The sequence below is a fragment of the Perissodus microlepis genome, chromosome 6 (assembly GCF_051167445.1).
Source record: "Perissodus microlepis isolate ML-2025 ecotype Zambia chromosome 6, ASM5116744v1, whole genome shotgun sequence".
In the NCBI taxonomy this organism is placed as follows: domain Eukaryota; kingdom Metazoa; phylum Chordata; class Actinopteri; order Cichliformes; family Cichlidae; genus Perissodus; species Perissodus microlepis.
The window spans coordinates 3,041,367-3,065,682 of NC_140466.1; the positions used below are offsets into that span (position 1 = coordinate 3,041,367).

At 43.7% G+C, this 24,316-nt stretch overlaps 2 protein-coding genes and 3 non-coding genes across 6 annotated transcripts in view; 4 read left to right on the plus strand and 1 right to left on the minus strand.

Annotated features, from left to right (window-relative positions):
• LOC146384804 (E3 ubiquitin-protein ligase DTX4-like) overlaps positions 1–17,301 on the plus strand; it is a 42,816-nt gene extending 25,515 nt beyond the window's left edge. For both annotated transcript variants that reach the window (XM_084930176.1, XM_084930177.1), the window contains exons 3-12: positions 118–332; positions 421–1,298; positions 12,012–12,073; positions 12,659–12,820; positions 12,934–12,995; positions 13,084–13,250; positions 13,341–13,494; positions 13,589–13,678; positions 14,103–14,201; positions 14,292–17,301. In XM_084930176.1, coding sequence (XP_084786302.1) covers positions 118–332; positions 421–1,298; positions 12,012–12,073; positions 12,659–12,820; positions 12,934–12,995; positions 13,084–13,250; positions 13,341–13,494; positions 13,589–13,678; positions 14,103–14,201; positions 14,292–14,423 — 2,021 coding nt within the window. In that variant the 3' untranslated portion in view covers positions 14,424–17,301. The remainder of the gene's footprint in view (positions 1–117; positions 333–420; positions 1,299–12,011; positions 12,074–12,658; positions 12,821–12,933; positions 12,996–13,083; positions 13,251–13,340; positions 13,495–13,588; positions 13,679–14,102; positions 14,202–14,291) is intronic.
• On the plus strand, positions 10,080–10,167 carry trnay-gua (transfer RNA tyrosine (anticodon GUA)). Its single transcript is given in 2 exon segments — positions 10,080–10,116; positions 10,132–10,167. It is a non-coding gene; the product is annotated as a tRNA-Tyr (tRNA).
• A 380-nt stretch (positions 17,302–17,681) lies between the features above and the next one.
• On the plus strand, positions 17,682–17,769 carry trnay-gua (transfer RNA tyrosine (anticodon GUA)). The gene is given in 2 exon segments: positions 17,682–17,718; positions 17,734–17,769. It is a non-coding gene; the product is annotated as a tRNA-Tyr (tRNA).
• A 184-nt stretch (positions 17,770–17,953) lies between these two features.
• On the minus strand, positions 17,954–18,025 carry trnae-cuc (transfer RNA glutamic acid (anticodon CUC)). The gene has a single exon. It is a non-coding gene; the product is annotated as a tRNA-Glu (tRNA).
• An 826-nt stretch (positions 18,026–18,851) lies between these two features.
• LOC146384809 (small integral membrane protein 26-like) lies at positions 18,852–19,974 on the plus strand. The gene is made up of 2 exons (XM_084930174.1): positions 18,852–19,070; positions 19,582–19,974. The coding sequence occupies exons 1-2, from the start codon at positions 18,947–18,949 to the stop codon at positions 19,752–19,754; spliced, it is 297 nt and encodes a 98-aa protein (XP_084786300.1). The 5' UTR covers positions 18,852–18,946; the 3' UTR covers positions 19,755–19,974.
• Positions 19,975–24,316: the final 4,342 nt, after the last annotated feature.

Below are 24,316 nucleotides of genomic sequence, written 5' to 3' on the forward strand. Positions count from 1 at the left end.
CAAACAGAGATTCTTACGTGCACATTTAAACTCTGCATCTCTGCGTGGCATCTTTACTTAGCTGTCCTCAGGACAAAGAGGCTGAAATTGACCCAAAGTTTTGTTTGTGTCTTTTAGGAACCATCCGTCCGGTACGGAGGAGTTTTTATGATCCAGCCTCAGCCCCGGGTCAAGGTTGGCAGTGGGAGTGGGAAAACGACGCAGGCACATGGACGCCGTATGACATGGAGGTGGCCATCGCCATCGAGAGCGCCCACAGTCGTCAGCAGCCCTGCCTCGACCTGACACCACTCGGCTTCTGCTACCTCATTGATTTTCAGAACATGACGCAGGTTTGTTCATGTGCACCCTGAACCTTTCTTGCAGGATGCGATCTTTATTTCTTTATTTCTGAAAATTCATTTTTCTGTCTTCCTGCAGGTAAACAGACAGAGCCAGAGGTGTCGGAGGATCCAGCGGCGTGCTGACATGGCTTACCCCATAGTGTCCGGTCCGCTCCCTGTACCTAAAGGAGGAGGTGTTGGCGCGAGCGGAGGCCTGACTGGGGCCTTGCTGGGCGTTGGGGTGTCAGGAGCCAGCATGGGGGTCGGAAGCTCTGTCTACCCTAATGGAGGATTGCCAGCCACAGCACTAGGCCAGCCTTGTTCTTGCCAGCAGTGCATGCTGGTCCTCAGTGTGAAGGCCAGTACAGGAGGAGGAGGAGGGATACAGACTCTGGGAAGACGATCTTTAACCATGCAGCGACCCAAGAACTCAGCGCCACCCCCCTCTAAATCGCTAAGTCCATCGAAATCAGCCACCCTGGGACGGGGACAGCAGCAGAACGCCAACTCCAGCTACTATCAGACGCTGCCGCACGGCCTCGCCATCTCCAAGAACACCGCCTCCCAGAGGGTGAACGCCCAGCTCTTCGCTCAGTCTCTCGCCGCCCTCACCGCTGGCACCTCCTCCATGGGGATCTCCGTGTCTTCCAGCAGGCCGCCTCCGCCGTCGCTCCCGCCACCTCAGCCCCCCACATCCAACCCGAACCCTCCGTCCGTTCCACCCAAGCATTCCTCATCTTCAGCCAGCGACTCGGTGCCAACCGCCACTCTGATCACCCCTGCCAGCAGCGTAACCACGCCTCCTTCTCCTGTGCCAACTCCATCACCGGTGGTGATGAAGCCGCAGCGGTCAGCATCATCCGCAGCGACAGTGTGCCACGCGCCTTTACCGCAGCGATCAAGCTTAGCCGGCCTGAGCAGACCGGCATTGCAGAGGATTGCCATGGCTCAGTCCAGAGCGCTCATAGCTTCAGGGTGAGTGAACGAAACACACGCAGACGGTTTGTTTTGAACTTTAGCATTTTGTTTGTGTGGAGCCAGAAGTGACCAAAATTGTACAAGAGGGTGGACCATCAAATCATGGCTCTAGTATCCAGGTGAAGAGTTAAAATCATCCATCGTACAGCTGATGAAGGAAGAAACTATCCAAAGACACCAACATGTGTTTTGGAGCAGGTGGGCAGACTGCAGCAAACTAAAACAGGGACAAAGAGTTTGTTTGTGTGCACCACATTCATAGAGCTGAGAGGCACTTAGCATGTGAAGGTCGTCTTTATTTCATTTGAATACACAACAGAAGGTTGATTTGGCGTTATATTATAGTCTTCTAACTCTCATGCACCCTTATTTCTGTCCAAGTGACCTTTAAACCTGCTGTTAAGTGTTATTAGGATGGCTTTGTTGTCTGAAAATAATTTTTCTGGTGGGTCTGTATTTTTAAAATGGCCAACAATCACCTTCAGCCAGTTTCAGAAGTTTTGCGGCCTTAATTGTAGCAGCATTTCCTCTTATTTGTAATAGTTTTCATCCTATTCAACAAAAATCTGCATAGCTTGTGGCCTTGTGGTGAACTGCAGTTTTCCCCTTTGGTTGTAGCTCAGGTAGACAGTGACATGAAAACCAGCTATAGGAAATAATCTCAAACAAAAAAAAGAGGCTTTAAAAATGTGCAGGATGTCTTCTGAACATGTGTGGATAGAGGAAAAGGGATAAAAACGCTGTGCAGTCCTACTTAAAGAGAGAAACCTGCTGTGAACATGTTTATTTGTGCTATAAAGTTGGACTTTTTAACAGTCTGTGGGGAGGAACTGCAGCTTTTCAAGCTGAACCATTAAAATTAGCAGCAGTAAGCATAGCTTAGCTCCCTAAAACTGCTCTTTCCTGCTGTTTCTCAAGTCAAATTTGGGCTACAGCTGGTCTGTTCGTCTCAGCAGACTGGCTCAGTATCTCTTTTATTCGATGTTAACTGCATGTAGTTACACAGGATCAGTATGTGTTTACATTTTAAACAAAGTCTGTCTGCATCTCATACTCATGAATTTCCCACATTGCGCAGTCTTAATGCAGTCAAATATGTACAGACATGCACAATGAAGTGCTCTCGTTGACAGTTTGCACTCTTGCATGTTCAAACATGCACTAACGTTACAGATATGCACGCCTGAGTAAGAGCTGCTAAATATTTACGTACACACACACACACACACACACACACACACACACACACACACTCTGTTTGTAATGAGTCGTGTGAGACTCTGAGTGGCTCTTTTCAGAGGTGGGATTCAGAGCTGTCTCTCTGTTAATAGTTTAGTTTCGGTATCTTAGATTTGTTTGCTCAAAATGGCCTAACTATTTTTCCCTCCTAGCAGTGGCTGACTTATAAACAGGCAGCGGTGAAAAAGAATGAGATTCGGTGTCTGGGACGTGCCTAGTGGCTTTCTTAGAAGTCTGAAAATCATATTTTTGATGGGGTTAAAGCTACGGATACTATTTAGTTTGGATTCTAGTAAAAACATAGACAATGTCGAAGATTGATGTAGCTTCCAGATCTGTAAAGTGACAGAGTTGCCTTAACTCTGCATTCCTTTGAAAGGCCACCAGGGGGCGATCCTTGTGGTCACAGAAAGACTTCAGTCCTGTAGAAGTCTGTGGGAAACCGGGCCTCATCTTCCTCCCTTTGTGACCTCAGTAGACACTTTCCTGATGTTTTCTGGCCTCAGGTGTTAGTTTCAGGTCGTACTGAATTAAACACAAAGATCATTTCGTAAATTATGGTCCTTATCGAGTAGCGTTTACACAGGAGGCAATTTCCTCATCACATATCGCTTTGTTGCTGGCGGTGATTCCAGGTAACCTAGGTAACCCTATACTTGATTTACTTTAGTGTCATATGTCAGTTAACAGAATCATCTGCTGTCATTGGTTGGCATTTTCATGGCTCACCTTCAAATAGAGAAATGTTTAATGCAGGACCCGCCCACTACACGTCACTAACCGGTTATTACGCCTGTCGTTGCTGCATGTCGTTGACTTTCCATGGTCTCTGCTGCTGGTCACATCCTGTATGGATGCCCTTTTAGAGTCTGGAATGTGTGTGCGGTTTCATATCTGGTTTTCAAAACACCCTTCATAACGAGACTTGGCTAACGCTTTGGGGTCTGTGGTAAAACATGAGTAAAATCTATATTTCCACACTAGAAATAGTCGTGTAGAATACTCGTTTATCTTATTTGAATATCCAACAAAGCCCTCGCAAGTGATCCATGCTGCATAAATGCATGTGCATGTTGCGCTGATGGTGCATGCAAGATCGTGGTTTCAGAAAATGTAATAAAGAAGTATAATTAGAGTTTTAGACCCAACAGTAAAATAAAATACAAATAAACCAACCACCCTCACCCAATGAATTCTGGGGTCCTTGAAATTTGAGATTTAAACCTGTTAATAGTAATGGCAGATAAATATAAACAGATAAATGCTGGTAAAAAGTAAAATCAAGACCAGACTGGAGATCTAAAAGGTTAACCCGACCTTGGAACTGTTTACTTGCATTCCTGTAAACTGTGTGTCCGAGTCAAATAAATAAAATTCAGCCGAGCGTTGTGCATGTCGTCCATCTGTGAGGCGGCATCTGGAGAGCAGAGGAGAGGACGGACGAGGGAGCGAGGAGGCCGTGGGTCAGCGGCCAAAAACAAATAAATAAATAAATACGTAACAGCTTCATGGTCCGAAAAGGTCTGAGCACAGAGGAAACTAAGCAAACGCAGCAAAGAAAATCCAGAAAGCCTTGTTTACACTGACGCTCAAACTGCTACTGGATTCATTCTGAGGCTCTTTTTTCTCTGAGAGAGGAAACTGAGTGTTCACACAGCTGAAGGTCAGTCATCACTAAAGTCTGTTTCATGCAAGAGAGCCAATGAAGACGTATTTAAAGCTCAAAGATGTCACGGTGATATTTTGAGGGGTTAACTCGTGCATTGAGTAACTGCAAGAAAAGCCAGCAAGTGCTGACCGTTAACTTCAGACAAATTCCTCCTTTTTCATTTTCCTGAACTTCAGACTGCCACGGCTCAGTTTCCTTTAGGTTTTCATGATTTCATTTTGATCTTCTGATGCTTTACCGACTGTACTTGATTCACCTTTGCTTTACATATTCACTTATTTTCAGCTGTTGGGCCTGAAAAAAGAACATGTTTTAAATCTCATAACCTTGTGTTAAACTTAATTACCAAAGATTACAGAAAAAGAAATGAAAGAAAAAACCTGATGTTATAACCAATCCCAGAAGGTTTATCCCGCCTACAGAACTATCTGATTGGTTTTATAGCACAAGTAAAAGCCAATTAGCCGATTATGGTGAGTTAAGGCAGCGTCAGCAGTATCGGCTACCTGTAGCTTCAGGATGTGAAAAGTGATGCCGACATGGGAGCGACTTACACTTGCACTATTTCACCCTGCAGGGGGCGACTGTTGAGCATACTACTCATTAAATAAATAAAATGCTCAAATGTGGTGGATATTTAATAAATCACGATCATGTTTGAGTCAAAACGACCCGGGTTTAAATTCCCATGCAGAGGGCCGACTGAGTCCACCTCCAGTAGTTGCAGAAGCAGCGTTTTTGGGAAACGTGTTGCTCTTTCACCCACGTAGACTGATTTCAGTCAGTTTACAGTTACAATCAGTCTTCAGTACTGCAGCAGAGAAAAACTAAACCACAACTTTCCATGGTGTCACTCAGCAGTGACTAAAGCTTGAAACCAGTAGTTGTGTCACTCCTTTCTCAGGAAAAAGCCTTCCCCTGCACAGGAAGTGGTGCGTTTTCAGATCAACAAACAGGAATCTTACAGACTTTAAAACTGAAATCAGGCTCAGACAGTTTGAGATGTAGATTTTGATTTCTCCTCCTCCCCCCATCCGTCTCCTCCCTCCTTGCCTGTCGCGTCTCGGTGGTCGGGGGCCCCTTGGACCCTCATTGTTGGTCTCCACAGTAACCTTTGTTGGATTATCCAAGCCTGGACTGCATTAGCAGCACAATACCGAGCCTCTGCTGGGTTTCACTTCTTCTCCTCCTTCCCCCTCTCTCTCATCTCAGCTCTATTCCCTTTCTTCATATATGAATACCTTTCTCTTCATTGCAAGGAGCTGCTTTTGCTCTGCTTTTTGAGCTATTTTAAGCCTGACTTTACTTTAAGAATTTCCACACTGGGTGGATATGGTGGAATAACCCCCGGTATAGCTGCTGAAGAAGCTGAAGCTTCATATTCAGTCATTCTAGGTGAAGGAGAGGCAGACAGTGTTTGCTTATAACCCCCCAAATGACAGTGATCAAGGGTGTGTGTGTGTGTGTGTGTGTGTGTGTGTGTGTGTGTGTGTGTGTGTGTGTGTGTGTGTGTGTGTGTGTGTGTGTGGACAGCCTCTGTCTCAGACAGCGACTGAGACAAGGAGGGGAGGGGAGTCCATGACAAAGAAACGAGTCAGCAAACTGTCAAAAGATTGATCACATAGTGCTGCAAGAAATCAGGCCAACCAAACACACACACACACAGGCGCTCCGCTGCCCGGCTGTGAAGGCATTTAACACACACACACACACACGCACACACAGTAAAAGTAAATATTGACGGACCTAACAGGAGCTGCAGTGCAGAATGTCTTATCTCTCTCTCCAGTGGGGGATTGTGGGAAAACAGGACAAAGGGAGTGATTGAGTTGGGGGGGGGGGCTGCACAGACTCAGCATACTGAGGGAAAATGAAGCCAAAGTCGGGGGTGAGACAAGGACGGGGACAAAGGGGCGACACCTGTTTAGTTCACCAACAGGTTGCAGTCTTTAGCTTGAGCGGCCTGTAGGGGGAGCTGTAACCACAGACAGGCTGAGCTCAGTCTCATCTGGTGCTTTTCACACACTCACACAAATGATAGAGGTTTTTATTTGGTCATTATCTGCAGGTTTGGGGGGGGGGGTTGAAAATAACAACAAACCCAACCATTAAAAAAAAGCAAATTATCGATAAAAAAAAGTCCCAAAGATGAACAAATTCCAAAATAAACACAAAACAAAAACAGACATGAAGTGGGGAAAAATAACGACGGAGCAACATGGAGAGAACAGGATGGTGTGACTGTGCACACGCCGCGCCCTGAGTGATGTTTGTGACCTCACGGTGATGTCACAGTGACCAGTCTCCATTCATCGGTGTCGTGTTTCACCGTGTCCATTAAACTGCGGTCAGATTAGTCTGATTCTTTTCCCCGGTTTAATTAACCATAAATTATTCATCACCAATCAGAAACACACGGTTACGTTATTTTATATGAATTACAATGTATCAGTTTCTTTCTAAAACTAGAAAAGTGAAGTAATATTGTTCCTGGACAATTAAAAAGATTTCTTTTCTTATTAGTTTACTATATTTCTCATAGGTTTTCTCATAAATTCGCAATTTCTTGCTAATAAATTAGTTTTTTCCCTTATTATTGTTTTTCTTTTATCCCTTATTTTTCCAGCATTTTTTCTCACACATTTAGAAATGTCTTGTATTAAATTTACAATTTTCTTCTTGTAAATTGGCAAATATTTCTTTTTTAATTTGCCTAAATTAATATTGAAACATGGTACCAGGAACAAAAGTCTGCTCACATTTGCCTTAATCAATCTTTCAGCTCCAGGAGAAAGTTGAACCTCGAGGAGTGACGAGTGAGCCGAGACAGCCAGACCAAACATGTCTGCGTTATACATTTACACCAATTACAGAGTTAAACTCGGGGCAGCTCCGACAGCCTCTTTAGAACATTTACATAACTTCATCATGAATATTTCTGAACCTCTGATCGAGCCTGCCATTATTCATTCAGCACATGCCCCTCCTTCTCCCAGCATGCATTTAAAATGTCGCACAACCCGTCCAGCACTTTCTGTCACATCAAATTTTTTTTTTAAAGCAGAGGAAGCCTGCTCGGGTGTGTGTGTCTGTAAGTGACTGTGTTATTGTCTGCTGTCTAAATCAGTCCAGCTGATGACCATCTGGGCCTGAGGGGAGCGGGAGGAGCAGCGGCGGAGGGATGGAGGGATGGAGGTGAAACAAAGCCGAGGGAGTGATCTGGTGGGAAGCAGGCGGAGGGGAGGAGGGCGGTTTGAGGTCGTGGGGGGTCAAGAGACTCGTCTCATTCATCCCCTTTCCCCCCCCCAGGCGCACACTCGGTTTTTTCTTTTTAAAAAGTCTCTTTCTTTGCCGCTCGTATTTCCATCGGCGCTCACGGGCTTCCTGCGTCTGCTCGATTACTTCCTCCTCTCCCAGGAGAGTGGACTTAGATGGAGATGAAGATAATATTAGTTCTGTTTTTATTCATAATTATGATGTACCTGTTGTTGGGCTGATACCAACATAGAGATGTGATGAGCTCTTCAACACGCAGCATTTTAGGGAGTTTTCCAGGACACACACAGCTCTCTGAGTACCCTCCTAAGTACAGAGGTGTCTGCAGAAAGAAGAGAGATTTTCCTTTGAATTACAGTTCAGTGAAATTCCCTTTAAAGGTCATATTTAAGGGAGAAGTGTGACCCTTCAAGATAAAGCTGAGATTTTTCCTTCAGGAGATGCAGGAGTATGGAATAAAGGCAGTCAGCACATCAGTGGGGCAGCTGGAAAGTGTGTTAAGTTGAAGTCCACGAGGCTTATCCAGGATCAGACTGTCACTCTCTCCTCCTGCTAACACAGCAGCTTATTAAATATTAATAGATCCCGTGAGAAGCAGCAGCGATTAGCACCCGTGTGTGTGTGTGTGTGTGTGTGTGTGTGTGAGATCGCCGCCGTCGTTGTCACTCGCCGACTTGATCCGGTGCAGATCCAACATGGTGTCGGTGTTTCCCCTCTGTCATCAGCGAGCGCGCTGTTACTCGCGTGTTGTCATAAATAAATCTTTAAGCGCTTAAACGACTTTGAGTGCACACGACAGCAGAGCGCTCATTTGACACGCTGAGCTCGTTAACGCAGATGGAAATATGACGAGATTACGACGTGATAGTCGTCCTGCTGCACACAGCAGTTGGATTATTGTTAAAATAGACCTTTGATGTGAACTGATGTGATTCAGTTGTTGGTCCTCAAAATGCACTGATGGATTCTGCTGGAGGAGGATGAGGGATGGGCGTTGTGAGGATTTATCAGTACCAGTATAACTCGACACTGATTCTTGTTGTATATTGAAATAACGTAACTGAATAAAATGGATCGGATGTCTGATCCAGCTCATTGCATCACCATTGATTATGCTGTCCGCGTTCTTATGAGACACTGGGAAGCTCACCGGTGATATTTTACTCATCTCAGCCTCATAATAAGCAGGTGTGACACATTTTTGCACGCTTGCCTCTGAACACCATCACACTCTGCACTGGATAAATCCAGCCTGTGAAAATATGATTCTGCATGTAAAAATGGCTGTAATTCTTAAACAGTAAATGCAAGACTTTTGTTAAACTCTTTGAGTTAAAGCTCAAAGTTTGGACTTTGAACACATCTTGATTGTTTGATTTAAAATCTTCTGTGTTGATTTTTTTTTTTTTGTTGGCACATTGTCCAAAAGTTTATGGGCTGTCAGAGCTGATGGCTGCTGCCTCAGGCTGTAATGATGTGTACAGGGATGTGGGTGCACTACGTGCCTCATACCGCCTTAAATAAGTTAATAGTGAGTGGAGGGCTGACTGCACGCTAAGCAGGGTTGATCCGTTTATTGTTAAGGCAAAGAGTCTGTTTGTGTCAGTGCGTTATCCTGCTTTAAAAAACAACAGCTGTATGTTTTAAGAAAACAGTTAAACCTGTCCTAAAGCTTTTTAAAAACCAAATCAAAGTCTCGGGGATTTTCCTTTGATGGTCGACCAAAAGCCCTCCGGTGGGCGCCAAATTATTCATATGCGGGGAAAACGATAAATCTCGTCTGGTACTTCTTACAAAACAAAATTTCTTTGTATCAAAATCAGTAGAAAAAAATTTAAACTTGAGCTGTTTGAGTGAATATTGGTATCATTTTAAAAAACGGTGACTCTGTAATACTTTAATCAACAACAGATTAGAACAGAATCGTCATAGTCGGGTTTTTATTCATCCATTTTTATTCCCGTGCTTCTATTTCAAACTAAATGTGGTTTGTAGAAATTAAAATTTGTTGTGTAGAAACACTGAAAAATCAAAGCGTGTGTCTAATAAATCGGCTCCTCTCTGTCTGTTAGCCTCAGTTCACTGACACAAACACAGTGTGCGGTTTGCAAGTGGAAAATGCAAATGATCATAAAAACACAGAAACTGTATGTCCCGCTAGGCGAAGCGGATCCACGTGTTTGTGGTAGGAGAAATAACACGACTGCACACAAGCAGCTTTGGTCATAAACTGAAATCGTGTGTGAGAGCTGAAGGCAGAAAGTGTGTTCACTGTTGTGTTATTTGTGTTTGGAGGTTCTTGGTATTCGAGTGGATCTCTGCGTATGTTTACTCTTCTTCTCCTCACACCTTCTGTTTATCTGCTTATAAGCGTGAACAAACACCTCTCACACACTTCCTGATGCACACAGATAAGAGTGAGTCACTCGCTCGTGCGTGGTCATGCGTCGCTGAGTGAGGTAGGTGAAAGCTGCTTAGTGGCCTGTTAAAGCTTAACCAGCAACAGGAAACAACAGATCATCGCTGCCGTCTCTCAGGCCTGGCACACGTTCCCTGTTTGCATTTGTGTCGTGGCAGGGGGAACTGAGCCAGCCCCTTCGATAGCTCAGTTGGTAGAGCGGAGGACTGTAGAGGCTGACCACAGTGATCCTTAGGTCGCTGGTTCAAATCCGGCTCGAAGGAGGTGCTCTGTTTTCTGTCCTGTTGGGGACACAACGCTGGATTTTGAGTGTTTGCTCAGTGTGTGTGTTTACCATAAACTGTACTTAAAACATGGAAGTCACTACCGGTTTGTTATTCTGCCTTCCAGATACCTCAGAACTCGGATGTCGGAAGCACGTTCAAGGAAGTGTTATTTAGAGAGTCAAAAATACACAACAGTGAGAGTACAGAATAAAGCTTACTGTTCAGTGCTGCCATCGTGGAGCATCTGCTCCAACTGTCTGAGTTGATGGTGTGTTCCGCCAAAAACTTAAGGAACGCATCGTTAAGCCCAGTCTATCAGCTGTGTGGTCATCAAGCAGGAAAAACAGAAGAAAGACGGATGATGGATGGCTTAAAATGAAACACAACTAATGAAAGCAACATAAAAAATGACGTTATTCTTTATTTTACTCGTCACCATTTTATGACCAAACAATATTTACAAAAAAATAAATAAGAAACTCAACGCCATAGTTAACTCAGTTCAAATAAACATAAGTGAACTTAAATCAGGTCAAACTGCACACAGCTACACTGACCTGATCATCCCCCCCCCCCCCAACACCTGCTTTCATCTGCTTAAATAGTCCACTCAGCCCTGGACTAATCCATTAGGTATGTAAGGCAAACATTTCTATACTCAAACCTGTGCAGCTACTCTTTCCTAGCAATCAAACTCTGCAGTGTGTAGTCGATACATATTACAACAAATCCATTTCTCTATAAACACTCTAAAATCAGCTTTATCAAATAACACTCGGTCTCTTCTTGTGACCTTGTGACCCCTTCCTGATTAACCAGGAAGCTATAAATACAGGAAGTGAAAGTGCATTTCCTCCTTTTGCTCCTGGAACAGAGGTGGGTAAGGTGAGTTCAAACTAAACTGGTTAACCGTTGAAATAAACAACATGTTAACTTCCCAAACTTGTCAGAATTGATTTAAACCAGGATGTTATGTTACGTAATCTGTAAAAGTGCAAAACATAAACAAACCCGGGATAGTACATGTTTGCCTATTACAGAGTACATATGAGATATGGCTAAATCAAAACAAGAATGTTAACTAAGAATATGGACAAATGGTGTTCTCACCCACTTTGTCACTCAGTCAGATCCAAATGAATCAGTGAAAACAGAAAAAGAGGAAATATGAGAGTTGCAGATTTCAAAATGGGCTGTGGTAGTTTTAAATCTGGTGATTGAATGTTAAAACAAGCTTGTTGAGTGATCTGCAGTGTGTAAATATCAGAATAATAAAAGTAATAGTCTGTTAAAATAATAAGACTTCCTGGACAGTCTGTTGTAAGCTGTAGTATTTTCAGTTTTCACCTGACCTGGGGCTTCAGTGTGAAACAAAATCAGAAAAAACATTGATTATTAGAAAGAAATTCACTGGTGTGAGTCAGTCAGTGTGTGTTTTTGCAAGGTGGTGATGACGATGGGCTTTGTGACGAGGCAGGTAATCCCAGCAAGCAGCTGTGTGACGTCCATCTCTTTGAGCTCAGTGAGCAGATGGAAACTCCGAGGATTAGCTCTCATAAACACACACACACACCGACAGCCCGGCAGTCCTGCACACACACCTCCAAACAAAACGGTGCACCGAGGAAGAAGACGCGTACGTGACACATCGAGGAGATAAAAATAACGAGTGAATTTCTTCTTTATTTGGTTCCATTTTTGTCTCTCTGCGCGTTTACCTGTGTGAAAATGACAGTCATCAGTTTTTCTTAGTGAGTATTGAGGTTTTGTGTCTGATCTGAGCGCCTGTGAGGAAGCGTGGAAACACATCGGACTAAACGGTTTGTCTTCTTCTCCTGCAGCGTGCCCACCGTCCCGGTGAAGAACCTCAACGGATCCAGTCCTGTTCACCCTGCACTGGCTGGTAAGAATTATCCAAGACATTCAAATATCTCAATACAGCTACACGAGGGAAACCGAATAACTGGCCGTTTATTGCAATAAAAAAACGGGATCCACGACTTTTAACAGTCAATTCTGCTGTTACCAGTAACATCATTAGCACATAAGTAGGTCAGGATCTGATGGCAGGTGTTCTTCTGTACAGTCTGCCGGTCACCTTTTCATAATTCCTGTGCTCCACCACCAGATTTTTCCGTGGCTGACTATCTAATTTTTTATAAATATTTGAGTATATCTCTTCCTCTCCTCACCCCAACCGGTCGCAGCAGGTGGCCCCGCCCCTCCCTGAGCCTGGTTCTTCCTGTTAAAAGGAAGTTTTTCCTTCCCACTGTGCTTGCTCATAGGGGGGGTCACGTGACTGTTGGGTTTTTCTGTGTATGTAATATTGCAGGGTCTACCTTACAATCTAAATGCACCTTGAGGCGACTGTTGTGATTTGGCGCTGTATAAATAAAATTGAATTGAATATAAACAAATTTAGCGTTAGTAAGAATGCAGAAACCACAGCGCTCTTCTCACCAGACTGTTTCTTTCGGTTGTGTTTCAGGGATCACGGGAATCCTGATGAGTGCTGCCGCTCTGCCCGTGTGTTTGACCAGGCCTCCGAAGCTCGTGCTTCACCCTCCGCCTGTTAGCAAGAGCGACATCAAGCCGGTGCCCGGCTTCGGCCACTGCTGCAGGAAGACCACCAAGAAACAGGCTCGCAAAGGTACGCGTGGTGATCTCTCCATTTTGTCCTTTCAGCTTTCACAGTTGTAGAGATGTTTAACCATCAGCCGCAGGTTTCATCCCGTCGTCTGCCGTCCTTCTCTCTGTGCGCAGGTAAAACTCCAGAGGAGGTGGTGAAGAAGTACCTGCAGAAAGTAAAAAGTCCACCAGAGGAGGTGAGACCTCAGTTTTTTATCATGAAATTCCATACCACGTGCAGGGATAAAGGGGAATGAGCCTTTCCTCTGTCTGAATATTTCCCAGGACTGCACCATCTGCATGGAGCCACTGGGGGGCCCGTCTGGATACAAGGGTCCAGGGGTGGGGCCTGTGTCCAGGGCGGAGTCAGTTGGACGGCTGGCACAGTGTGGGCACCAGTACCACTTCCAGTGTCTGGTGGCCATGTATAATAATGGCAACAAGGACGGCAGGTTAGAACCAGACCACGCTCCTCCTCATCGTCCTCTCAGGTTTTAGGAAAGTCCTTCGTTTAATGGATCTGCTTCCTCCTCTCTTCTCAGTCTCCAGTGTCCCACCTGTAAAACCATCTACGGTGTGAAGACTGGAAACCAGCCGGCAGGGAAGATGGAATACCATGTCATCCCACACTCTTTACCGGGCCACCCCGACTGCAAAACCATACGCATCATCTACAACATCCCACCAGGCATTCAGGTACCTCCAACACTTCAAACACCTGGACCAGCGGCCCTGTTTGGCCCTCACAGGTGGCGTTTGACACCCTCTAACGTTGCTCCTCTCCTTTCAGGGACCAGAGCACCCGAATCCAGGGAAGCCCTTCACTGCCAGAGGCTTTCCCCGACACTGCTACCTCCCAGACAGCGAGAAAGGACGCAAGGTAACCACCAACAGACGTCCATTCATCCCGCTGTCAGATTTGTTTAGTGTTAGATGGTTTCGGTTTGGGTCGCCCAGTTTTGGAGATGTCAGCTGTAGAATGGGAGGCGGAGACTTCTGCTACCAGGCTCCTCTCCCGAGGTACCACCTCTCAGTCTGGGTGACCCCTTTGTCGTCCTGCTAAATTCTCAAGCTGATGGGGGACTTCCCATGATGCACTGGGCATTCCAATTGGTTAGTTTAGTCCCTTACTTCCTCCCCACTTTACCAAGGTCTTGTCACTGTGGGGGTTATCTTATTGGTTTTCTCTCTCTAATACCTCACAGTGTACAGTGCCTATAACCAGTCTGCAGTCAGCGGGGAAAATATGGATGTTTGATTTTAGGCTGGGCTGAATCTCAAATTTTTTTTTTGCCTCTCCTCAGGTACTCAGACTGCTCCTGGTAGCGTGGGACCGCAGGTTGATCTTCTCAGTCGGTACTTCAAGCACTACAGGAGAGTCGGACACCGTCATCTGGAACGAGGTAACTTCAGACCTAAGAGTGAATCAGATTGGTTGTTAGTTTGTGATGTAAAGACTGACACGTTCTCCCGTCGCTTCCCTTCATTTTAAGGTCCATCATAAGACGGAGTTCGGCTCCAACCTGACGGGCCACGGCTTCCCCGACCCCGGACACCTCGACAACGTCCTGGAGGAGCTGCGAGCTCAGGGCATCACGGAGGACGACGCACTGATGGAGAAGTGAGAGGGCAACGCAAGAGGAGGAGACAGAGGGTGGAAGGGAAGAGGAGGCGGCTGAACCATGAAAATAATAGGAGGGGGAGGAGACAGAATCTCTCTGCCAGCAGTTAGCAGGGGGCACAGGGGCGATTTGGGGTAACGGGGGATGCTGAATTTGTTTAGTCACATCAACCGCAGTGAGTGGAAGTTTGAAGAAGCAGCAGCAGCTCTAGAAAAGCCAGAGTGACGAGGAGGAAGAGGTGGATTTAGGTACTAAATGACAGCGGTCAGAGTGAATCAGTACTAATAATAACAATAAGTTTACTTTACTGGGAAAGAGTCAAAAAAAGAAGGAAAAAAAGTTAGAGCAGTTCAATAAAAACTGGGAGAGGAAGGACAAAGAGAGGAAGACTACGGAGCAGCTTGGGGCTGTAAGGACAGAGGGAGGAGGGGCAGCAGAAAGAACGAGGGATGGTGCACGGACGTAGCGTAGGATAGGAGTAGAGTAACACTAACTTTTCGGAGAGGAGGAGAGGCTGAGTGCTGCCTTTGTTCAAACCACCTGCTCGCCTGCGGTTGAAGTGCAGTGCTGCGGCGCCCCCTGGCGGGTTTTCTTTTGAACTACATGTCAGTCTGCAGGCTGAGTTATCCACTTTATTTCCTCATTGTTACTATAGTCCTCCTCATTTAGTTATTCCATATTTTACCTCTTAACCTGATGGTTTTACACGAGCTCAGCTCTGTGTGATCATGTGTGTGTGAAATGACTAAAGACCAAACCGACCCCCGCTCACCTGCTGGGCGCCTTCGGAGTCTTACTATCGAGCCACTGTGGTACGAGTTAACCTTAGACACAGGTACCATTTTCTTTATTTCATTCTTTTGTTCCTGACAGATCAGAGTTTCACTGGATGCAGTTTTTCTCTCTATGAAGCGTTTCATTAGAGCTGTGATGAACGTCTCGGGTAGCAGTTAAAGAGGAGGGAGACACGAGCGTGAGGATGGGATCAGATTGGGCAGGAGGTCTGAAGGTCAGGAGATCTGCTGAGTGACAAAAAAGGGCTGTTGCACGCTTTTTTAAAAAGAACAATATCAAATTTATGGTGTTGTAGGGCTTCGTTATCACTGGGCTTTGGCCAGCAGTGACCTCCTTCTCACACTAGACCTGTTTGCAGCTGAGCATGAAGCAGACGGATGAGAATTAGTACCTTCAAAAACAGGCTAATCTGAGGGTGAAGGTTAATCTGTAGATCTGCCGGTCAAACGATGTTCCTGTGGCCCTGAGCTGCAGGTAGGGACCAAAGGGATAAGATTGAGGACACAAGGAGCAGAAATGAGACTCCTCCACAAAGGTATCTGAGGAGCTCATCATGCAGAAGGAGCTCAGCTGAGGTGTTTTAGGCAGGTCCACAAAGGAAGAGGCCCTGGACACGCTCGAGAGATTATGCCTCTGAGCTGGTTCTAACGCTGTGGTGTTGGAGGAGGCTGCTGATAGAAAACAGATGGAATCTCCTTATCTCTGAAATATCTGCATTTGTAGAGTCGCCAGTCGAATCTGATTAAAAACTGCTTCAAAGGTTTGACCACTTAAAAGCTTTTTAGCCCACAAACATTAAACATTATAAACATCTCTGGCTCCTCCCATGAGAACAGAAACCACACTAGGTCTTCATCTTTGCTGCGCCCGCCCACCACCACACAGCTCAAACTGACTTCTGATTGGCTCTTTTGGGGGGGGTTTCAAACGCTGTGAGATGGGCCGGAATAAATGGCAATAAATGGGGAACTGTAGAAAAACATTGCAAATTTCATGATTTAAAATTTTCTTCTTCTTCGGGAAATGTTCTCAATAGCTGTCAAATAAACAGCTAGTGAAATGTTTTCCTGAGTATTAGGGCCGTCACAGCACCACCATCCAGTTTAGGGCAGCCTCCTGAAAACATCACCGTCATCCGACACGACCACGACGTTTGTGCTGGCCTTTAGCCACACCCACACTGTTATCGTTTGAAAACCAATCGTAAATCCTTAACGGACCAATCAGCACACATTAGCACCAGGATTGATTCATTTGAGTATATTTCTTCCTAGGATTCATTTAAGAAAGCGTGCTCCCACCCTGTCTCTCCACTTGTCTCCACGACTGAAAACTTTTTGCCCAGTCTCTGAGTTGGGTCTCTAAATGACCTCTTATCTCGACGTCTGTGTACTGTGTATGCCACAAACATTCTCCCGTTTTAAGCTTTTATTTTGGTGAATACGACAATGGTACTTCCTTCACTTCTTTATTACATTTTTTAATGGTATTTAGGTACACATTTGCTTTTTAATAGCATATTTCTTGACACTATTATAGATTAAATTGCCTTCTTTTCATTTTTTTGTACATTTATGTTGTATTGATTATGCTCCTTTTTTTTGTTTTGATTTTTTTATGTCATAACGTGTTTACAAAGACAGTATTATTAAATATAATGTCTTTTTTCCTCCCCCCCTGTCAGTGTACAGAAGCTGATTTGCATCATCTTTTCTTTTGGAAAAGGAATTTGATGGTAGACTTTTATCTGAGTGTGACATGTAATGAATTTGAATAGAGAGTCAGACACCTTGTACACTTGCTGTTCTGTGAGGTTTCTACATATCAGCTGTCCTGCTGCTGTTCTGCAGACATTTGAAGGTTTCGCAGCAGATATTTGTAGATGGGATCGTCCAGCCTTCATTCAGCAGCAAATAAAATATCTGAAAATGTTATTAAAAAAATCACAACTTCCTCTTGTGTTGATGCAGTTTCAGCTCTTTGGCTCAAACACTGCACAGCGACTGAGGAGAATGCTGATTTTGTATGATCAATTAGGTCTTAAATTGTCTTTTTATTAATAAAAGAATGCTTTGAAACAAACAAAGTTTCATTTCTGTTTGTCTTGACTGGCTCATCTGGCTGATCCGGACCTGAAGTGTGCAGTGTCTGAGGCCGTTTGAACACTTTGAAATGTAGGTTTTTCTTTTTATCCATGAAGGTGGGAGGTTTGATGCTGGGTGTTAGTATGGGATAGGGAGAAAGGGACGGGAGAGCGTCACAGACATGACAAGGAAAGTGTAAGTATTTCCAGAGTAACTGCTGGAGTGTGAATGATTACTACAAGAGAAAAATAAAGAAAGACTGAAACTTCATTATTGTGTTGGTCAGATCTTTAGTGGCTGCAATGAGGGACGTAAACTAGAAAAACAGAGCCCAGTGGGTATTTTGATCAAAACAGCTGTGACGCCGCTCGGTCCATATCCCCCTTCGATAGCTCAGTTGGTAGAGCGGAGGACTGTAGAGGCTGATCACAGTGATCCTTAGGTCGCTGGTTCGAATCCGGCTCGAAGGAGAGGTTTCTTTTCACAAAAACTTTGGCCAAGATCTCTGTATGTGTATAACGCGGACATACTAAATGAAACACGATTTTTTGCACGTAACCGTTTTGGCGTATACCTCACGTGACCTAATAGGTGTGTCCACGTGAAATTGAATCGCTTGAGTAAAACATGATTTATGCTCAAACAAAAGACGTGTTCCCTGACCGGGAATCGAACCCGGGCCGCGGCGGTGAGAGCGCCGAATCCTAACCACTAGACCACCAGGGAGTGATACACGTCAATCCTGAGTATGACGATAAAAAGTCTGCTAAAGGTGATCTCAGCCAATGATATAGCTTGTTGTTCTTTAACCTGGTTCTGCTAACATTTCTTCCTGTTAAAAGGGAGTTCTTCCTTGCCACTGTCACCAAAGTGCCTGGTCATGGAGGTTCATATGATTTTTCAGGGTTTTCTTCATTTTCTTCCTATCATTGTAGGATTTTTACCTCACAATATAAAACACCTTGAGGCAACTGTTGTGATTCTTACCTTACCAGCTGTGAGTAAATTGAATTGAATTGAAGAACTAAACAAAAAAACAAACAAAACAAATTAAAGTGAAATAATTATATAATTCCGTAATTAAGCTATAACATACATTTTCAAGATGTTTTTTTCATCCTCTTATATGTCCATACTCTTCTTCTTCATCAACCAGATCTCAGGACTTGAGATGAAACCGAGTGGTGTGTCCACTGGGGGACAATGAGTTAAATAGGAGAATTATGTCTGGCTGGAGTGAAGACCAGCTTCTTTTAAGGTCTGCTTAAGTCCATCCATTCTGCAGTTTGTGTGAAGGCCTGTTCTCCCAGTGCCAGTGTAAAACTGATTTGATTTGAACAGAGCTTAAATATGTTTTTCAACCCCGTCAGTTTCATGGGGATATCCTGCACTTATAAAGTTACACATACTGAAAAATGGTGTGAGTCTATGAACTGTGAGCGATTTTATCTCGGAACCCTGTGACATAAATAATCAACAATTTCTAGATTTTAATGATAAAATTAAAAAATAATGAAAAAAAAAACACGCCGCCGGTTATTTTTTTAGTACTTCCGGGGTGACTGTCATGGCGGCGCCCATAACGCTCTAGCGAAAGGAACATAAACACGTTCATGAAACGATAAAGCGCTGTGGAGCGAAGCAGCCATGAAATTCAAAGATCTGCTGAAGTGGAACGCCAGAGTATCTGCCGTGTACGCGATTGGTATTTGGACCATGGTCGGCTCGTACGCTTACCTGAAATACACAGGTCGCTGCGAGGTCGCGCCAGGTGAGCGACGTGAACTGTGAAATTCACACATGCGCAAACAATATTCTCAAACTGAAGTACGCCGAATTATTTAACAGCCTCTTTTTGATTAGTGTCACCGGGTATACTGGCAGATGTTACTCATTTAATGTGAAGAAACTGAAGAAATATTAAAATGAGATGAATCTAAGAGGAGCTCTGAGACGTGCCCCTTTCTTCCTGCAAATGCATGCAATAAGTTACACTGGAGGCTGCGTATCCAGCTTACATACACTGGATACGCAGCTTACATCACGTTCTGCTGGTTGGTGAGAGAGGAAGGAACCACAAACAGGACAAAACAGAGGTTACTGACCTGCAGCTGTGGCGTATAAAGAAACAGATTCTCTCTCTAGTCTGAAATAACAAATTTCATTTATTTTCAATATCAGCTGATCCAGTTTGTTTACACAGTGCTACCCTTTATTGCTGACACATATATTCATAGAAGTAACTGATATTGAATGTTTATGATTTCCCTCCTCTTACTCAGTGAAAAAAGAAGAAGCGGAAGAGCCGCAGGATCCAAACCAGGAGGTCTACAAGACGGCACACGCCAAAACTGTCATCACCTATAAGAAAGACTTTGTCCCGTACACCACAAGGATCTATAATCTCATTTCATCCTTCAGCAGCGATCGAGGGGCTGGAGACGACAACAAATGAACCTCTCCAGTTAATATTTATGTATTTCTGTGAGGACATTATAATTTTTTTGTTTTTTAAGGAAACTCCAGCTGCGTGTCCACCTGTCCTGCTCTGATGGCCTCAGCCAGCTTTTAGTATCAAACTGTAAACAGTATTCAGTACTGTTCTGTAATTCAGATGCTCGTGGTGTGTAAATAAACCCCCAAAATGCTGAAATCTGTTTCAGTAGAAAGATTAAGGGTTTATCTGTGATTCATATTATAGGTTGGAACAGGATTTGGGGCCTAGTGACGTTTAATCCTGGATTTTCAGTGTGACAGAGGTCGTTTACTTTTTACCTTATGTTTGACAAGTGATGTCAACAGTTGTGAAGTCACAACCAGCTGACCAGTCAGTTCTCTGGAAAATAAAACCACGACTCCAAGAAGATCCTTCAGACCACAGAGCTCACATTATAATAAGATGTAAAGTTTTTCAACAGCATTTAAAGTCTTAGTCTTTCCATGATAAGCATCAATAAGAAATACGCACTGGAGCCTTGGTCTACACCACAGGCCAACAAGGCCGTGATGGAAGAGGACCTGTTCGTCAAATAAGACTTGAACCAGTGCCACAAACACTACAGTTCTGAAGATGTGAACTGAACATCGGGAGTTGCAGAGTTGCAGTCTTACACGCCTCTCTGCAGCTTCTCTCCTCCTGCTACCCCCCCAAAAACCCATCTCCATAGAGACTGTGTCAGCTTCCAAAAAGACAAAAAACAAACTAAAAACCAGCAACAAACAACTTAAACATAAACAATCAAAAAGAAAGAACAGTACAGTATCCACATCTGAACCAAAGAGTAAAACAGTGAAATGTGGATTATTAAATATTAGGTCTCTCTCCTCCAAGTCTCTGTTAGTACATGACTTAATAATTGATCAACAAATTGATTTACTCTGCCTTACAGAAACCTGGTTGCAGCAGGATGATTATGTTAGTTTAAATGAATCAACACCCCCGAGTCATTCTAACTACCAGAAACCTCGAAGCACAGGCCGAGGGGGCGGTGTGGCAGCAATTTTTCACACCAGCCTATTAATTAATGAAAGACCAAGACAGACTTTTAATTCATTTGAAAGCCTGATGCTTAACATTGTCCACCCCAGCTGTGAAACTCAGAAACCAGTCTTACTTGTTATCATCTATCGTCCACCTGGGCCTTACACAGAGTTTCTGTCTGATTTCTCAGACTTTATATCTAATTTAGTTCTGAGCTCAAATAAAATAATTATTGTGGGTGATTTTAACATCCATGTAGATGCTAAAAATGACAGCCTCAACATGGCATTTAGTCTGTTATTAGACTCAATTGGCTTCTCTCAAAATGTAAAAGAACCCACCCACCACTTTAATCACACTCTAGATCTTGTTTTAACATATGGCATAGAAACTGAACATTTAACAGTGTTTCCTGAAAACCCTCTCCTGTCTGATCATTTCCTGATAACATTTACATTTACAATAATTGATTACACAGCGGTGGAGAGTAGATTTTATCAAAGTAGATGTCTTTCTGAAAGCGCTGTAACTAAGTTTAAGAATATAATCCACCCACTGTTATCATCTTCAATGCCCTGTACCAACACAGAGCAGAGCAGCTATCTGAACGCTACCCCAACAGAGGTCGATTATCTTGTTAATAATTTCACCTCCTCACTACGTACGACTCTGGATACTGTAGCTCCAGTGAAAACTAAGGTCTCTAATCAGAAGTACCTGACTCCGTGGTATAATTCTCAAACACGTACCCTAAAGCAGATGACTCGTAATCTGGAGAGGAAATGGCGTGTCACAAATTTAGAGGATCATCATTTAGCCTGGAGAAATAGTTTGCTGCTTTATAAGAAAGCCCTCCGCAAAGCCAGAACATCTTACTATTCATCACTGATTGAAGAAAATAAGAACAACCCCAGGTTTCTCTTCAGCTCTGTAGCCAGGCTGACAAACAGTCAGAGCTCTGTTGAGCCAACCATCCCTTTAACGTTAACTAGTAATGACTTCATGAACTTCTTCACAAATAAAATTTTTATCATTAGAGAAAAAATTACCAGTAATCATCCCACAGATGTAATATTATCTACAGCTACTCTTAGTACCATTGATGTTAAGTTAGACTCTTTTTCTCCAATTGATCTTTCTGAGTTAACTTCAATAATTACTTCCTCCAAACCATCAACGTGTCTTTTAGACCCCATTCCTACAAAACTGCTCAAAGAAGTCCTGCCATTGATTAATTCTTCGATCTTAAATATGATCAACCTATCTCTAATGGTCGGCTATGTACCACAGGCCTTCAAGCTGGCTGTGGTTAAACCTTTACTCAAAAAGCCATCTCTAGACCCAGCAGTCTTAGCTAATTATAGGCCAATCTCCAACCTTCCTTTCATATCAAAAATCCTTGAAAGAGTAGTTGTCAAACAGCTAACAGATCATCTGCAGAGGAATGGTTTATTTGAAGAGTTTCAGTCAGGTTTCAGAGCTCATCACAGCACAGAAACAGCTTTAGTGAAGGTTACAAATGATCTTCTTATGGCCTCTGACAGTGGACTCATCTCTGTGCTTGTCCTGCTAGACCTCAGTGCAGCGTTCGATACTGTCGACCATAATATCCTATTAGAGCGATTAGAACATGCTGTAGGTATTACAGGTACTGCACTGCAGTGGTTTGTATCATATCTATCTAATAGACTCCAGTTTGTTCATGTAAATGGAGAGTCCTCTTCACACACTGAGGTTAATTATGGAGTTCCACAGGGTTCAGTGCTAGGACCAATTCTGTTTACATTATACATGCTTCCCTTAGGCAGCATCATTAGAAGACATAGCATACATTTTCACTGCTATGCAGATGACACCCAGCTCTATCTGTCCATGAAGCCAGATAACACACACCAATTAGTTAAACTGCAGGAATGTCTTACAGACATAAAGACCTGGATGGCCGCTAACTTTCTGCTTCTTAATTCAGATAAAACTGAGGTTATTGTACTCGGCCCTGAAAATCTTAGAAATATGGTATCTAACCAGATTCATACTCTGGATGGCATTACCTTGGCCTCCAGTAACGCTGTGAGGAACCTTGGAGTCATTTTTGACCAGGATATGTCCTTCAACGCACATATTAAACAAATATGTAAGACTGCTTTCTTCCATTTGCGCAACATCTCTAAAATTAGAAATATCCTGTCTCAGAGTGACGCTGAAAAACTAGTTCATGCATTTATTACTTCCAGGCTGGACGACTGTAATTCATTATTATTAGGATGTCCAAAAAACTCACTGAAAAGCCTTCAGCTAATCCAAAATGCTGCAGCAAGAGTCCTGACAGGGACTAGAAGGAGAGAGCATATTTCTCCTGTTTTGGCTTCCCTTCATTGGCTTCCTGTTAAATCCAGAATTGAATTCAAAATCCTGCTCCTCACATACGAGGTCTTAAATAATCAGGCCCCATCTTATCTTAATGACCTTGTAGTACCATATCACCCTATTAGAGCACTTCGCTCTCGCTCTGCAGGCCTACTTGTTGTTCCTAGAGTATTTAAAAGTAGAATGGGAGGCAGAGCCTTCAGTTTTCAGGCCCCTCTTCCGTGGAACCAGCTTCCAGTTTGGATTCGGGAGACAGAAACTATCTCTACTTTCAAGATTAGGCTTAAAACTTTCCTTTTTGCTAAAGCATATAGTTAGGGCTGGACCAGGTGACCCTGAATCCTCCCTTAGTTATGCTGCAATAGACGTAGGCTGCCGGGGGATTCCCATGATGCATTGAGTTTTTCCTTTCCAGTCACCTTTCTCACTCACTATGTATTAATAGACCTCTCTGCATTGAATCATATCTGTTATTAACCTCTGTCTCTCTTCCACAGCATGTCTTTTATCCTGTCTTCCTTCTCTCACCCCAACCGGTCGCAGCAGATGGCCGCCCCTCCCTGAGCCTGGTTCTGCCGGAGGTTTCTTCCTGTTAAAAGGGAGTTTTTCCTTCCCACTGTCGCCAAAGTGCTTGCTCATAGGGGGTCATATGATTGTTGGGTTTTTCTCTGTATCTATGAAGCGCCTTGAGGCGACTTTTGTTGTGATTTGGCGCTATATAAATAAAATTGAATTGAATTGAATTGAATTGAACATCCTGTGGTCCCTCATCAAATCCAGCAGTGAAGTGAAATAATATAGTTACAGAGTCATTAGTATCAGTAACATGTAAAAGGTCATGAAAACGCTGTGTCCTGGAATCAGAACAGACTGAAAAACTCACCAATACTGCAGCTGCTGCAAAAGATCGGTGCAGATCCATCTAAACTTTGATGGATGTGTCAGGACAATATATTTATTTACTTAACGAGAGGATGCACTGTTGCACGTTTAAAGACAGACCTGATTGTGCTGAGGATGATTCAGCTCTTCTGCATTGTTTTCTCACAGACTGTAGATCCTGTTCAATCTTTAAAAACCCAGTAGGATGTAAAAAATCAATTACAATCGGCATTAAAGTACAAGAACTGTGCATATTGAAATCCCAAAGAATTAGTATGTACTATATA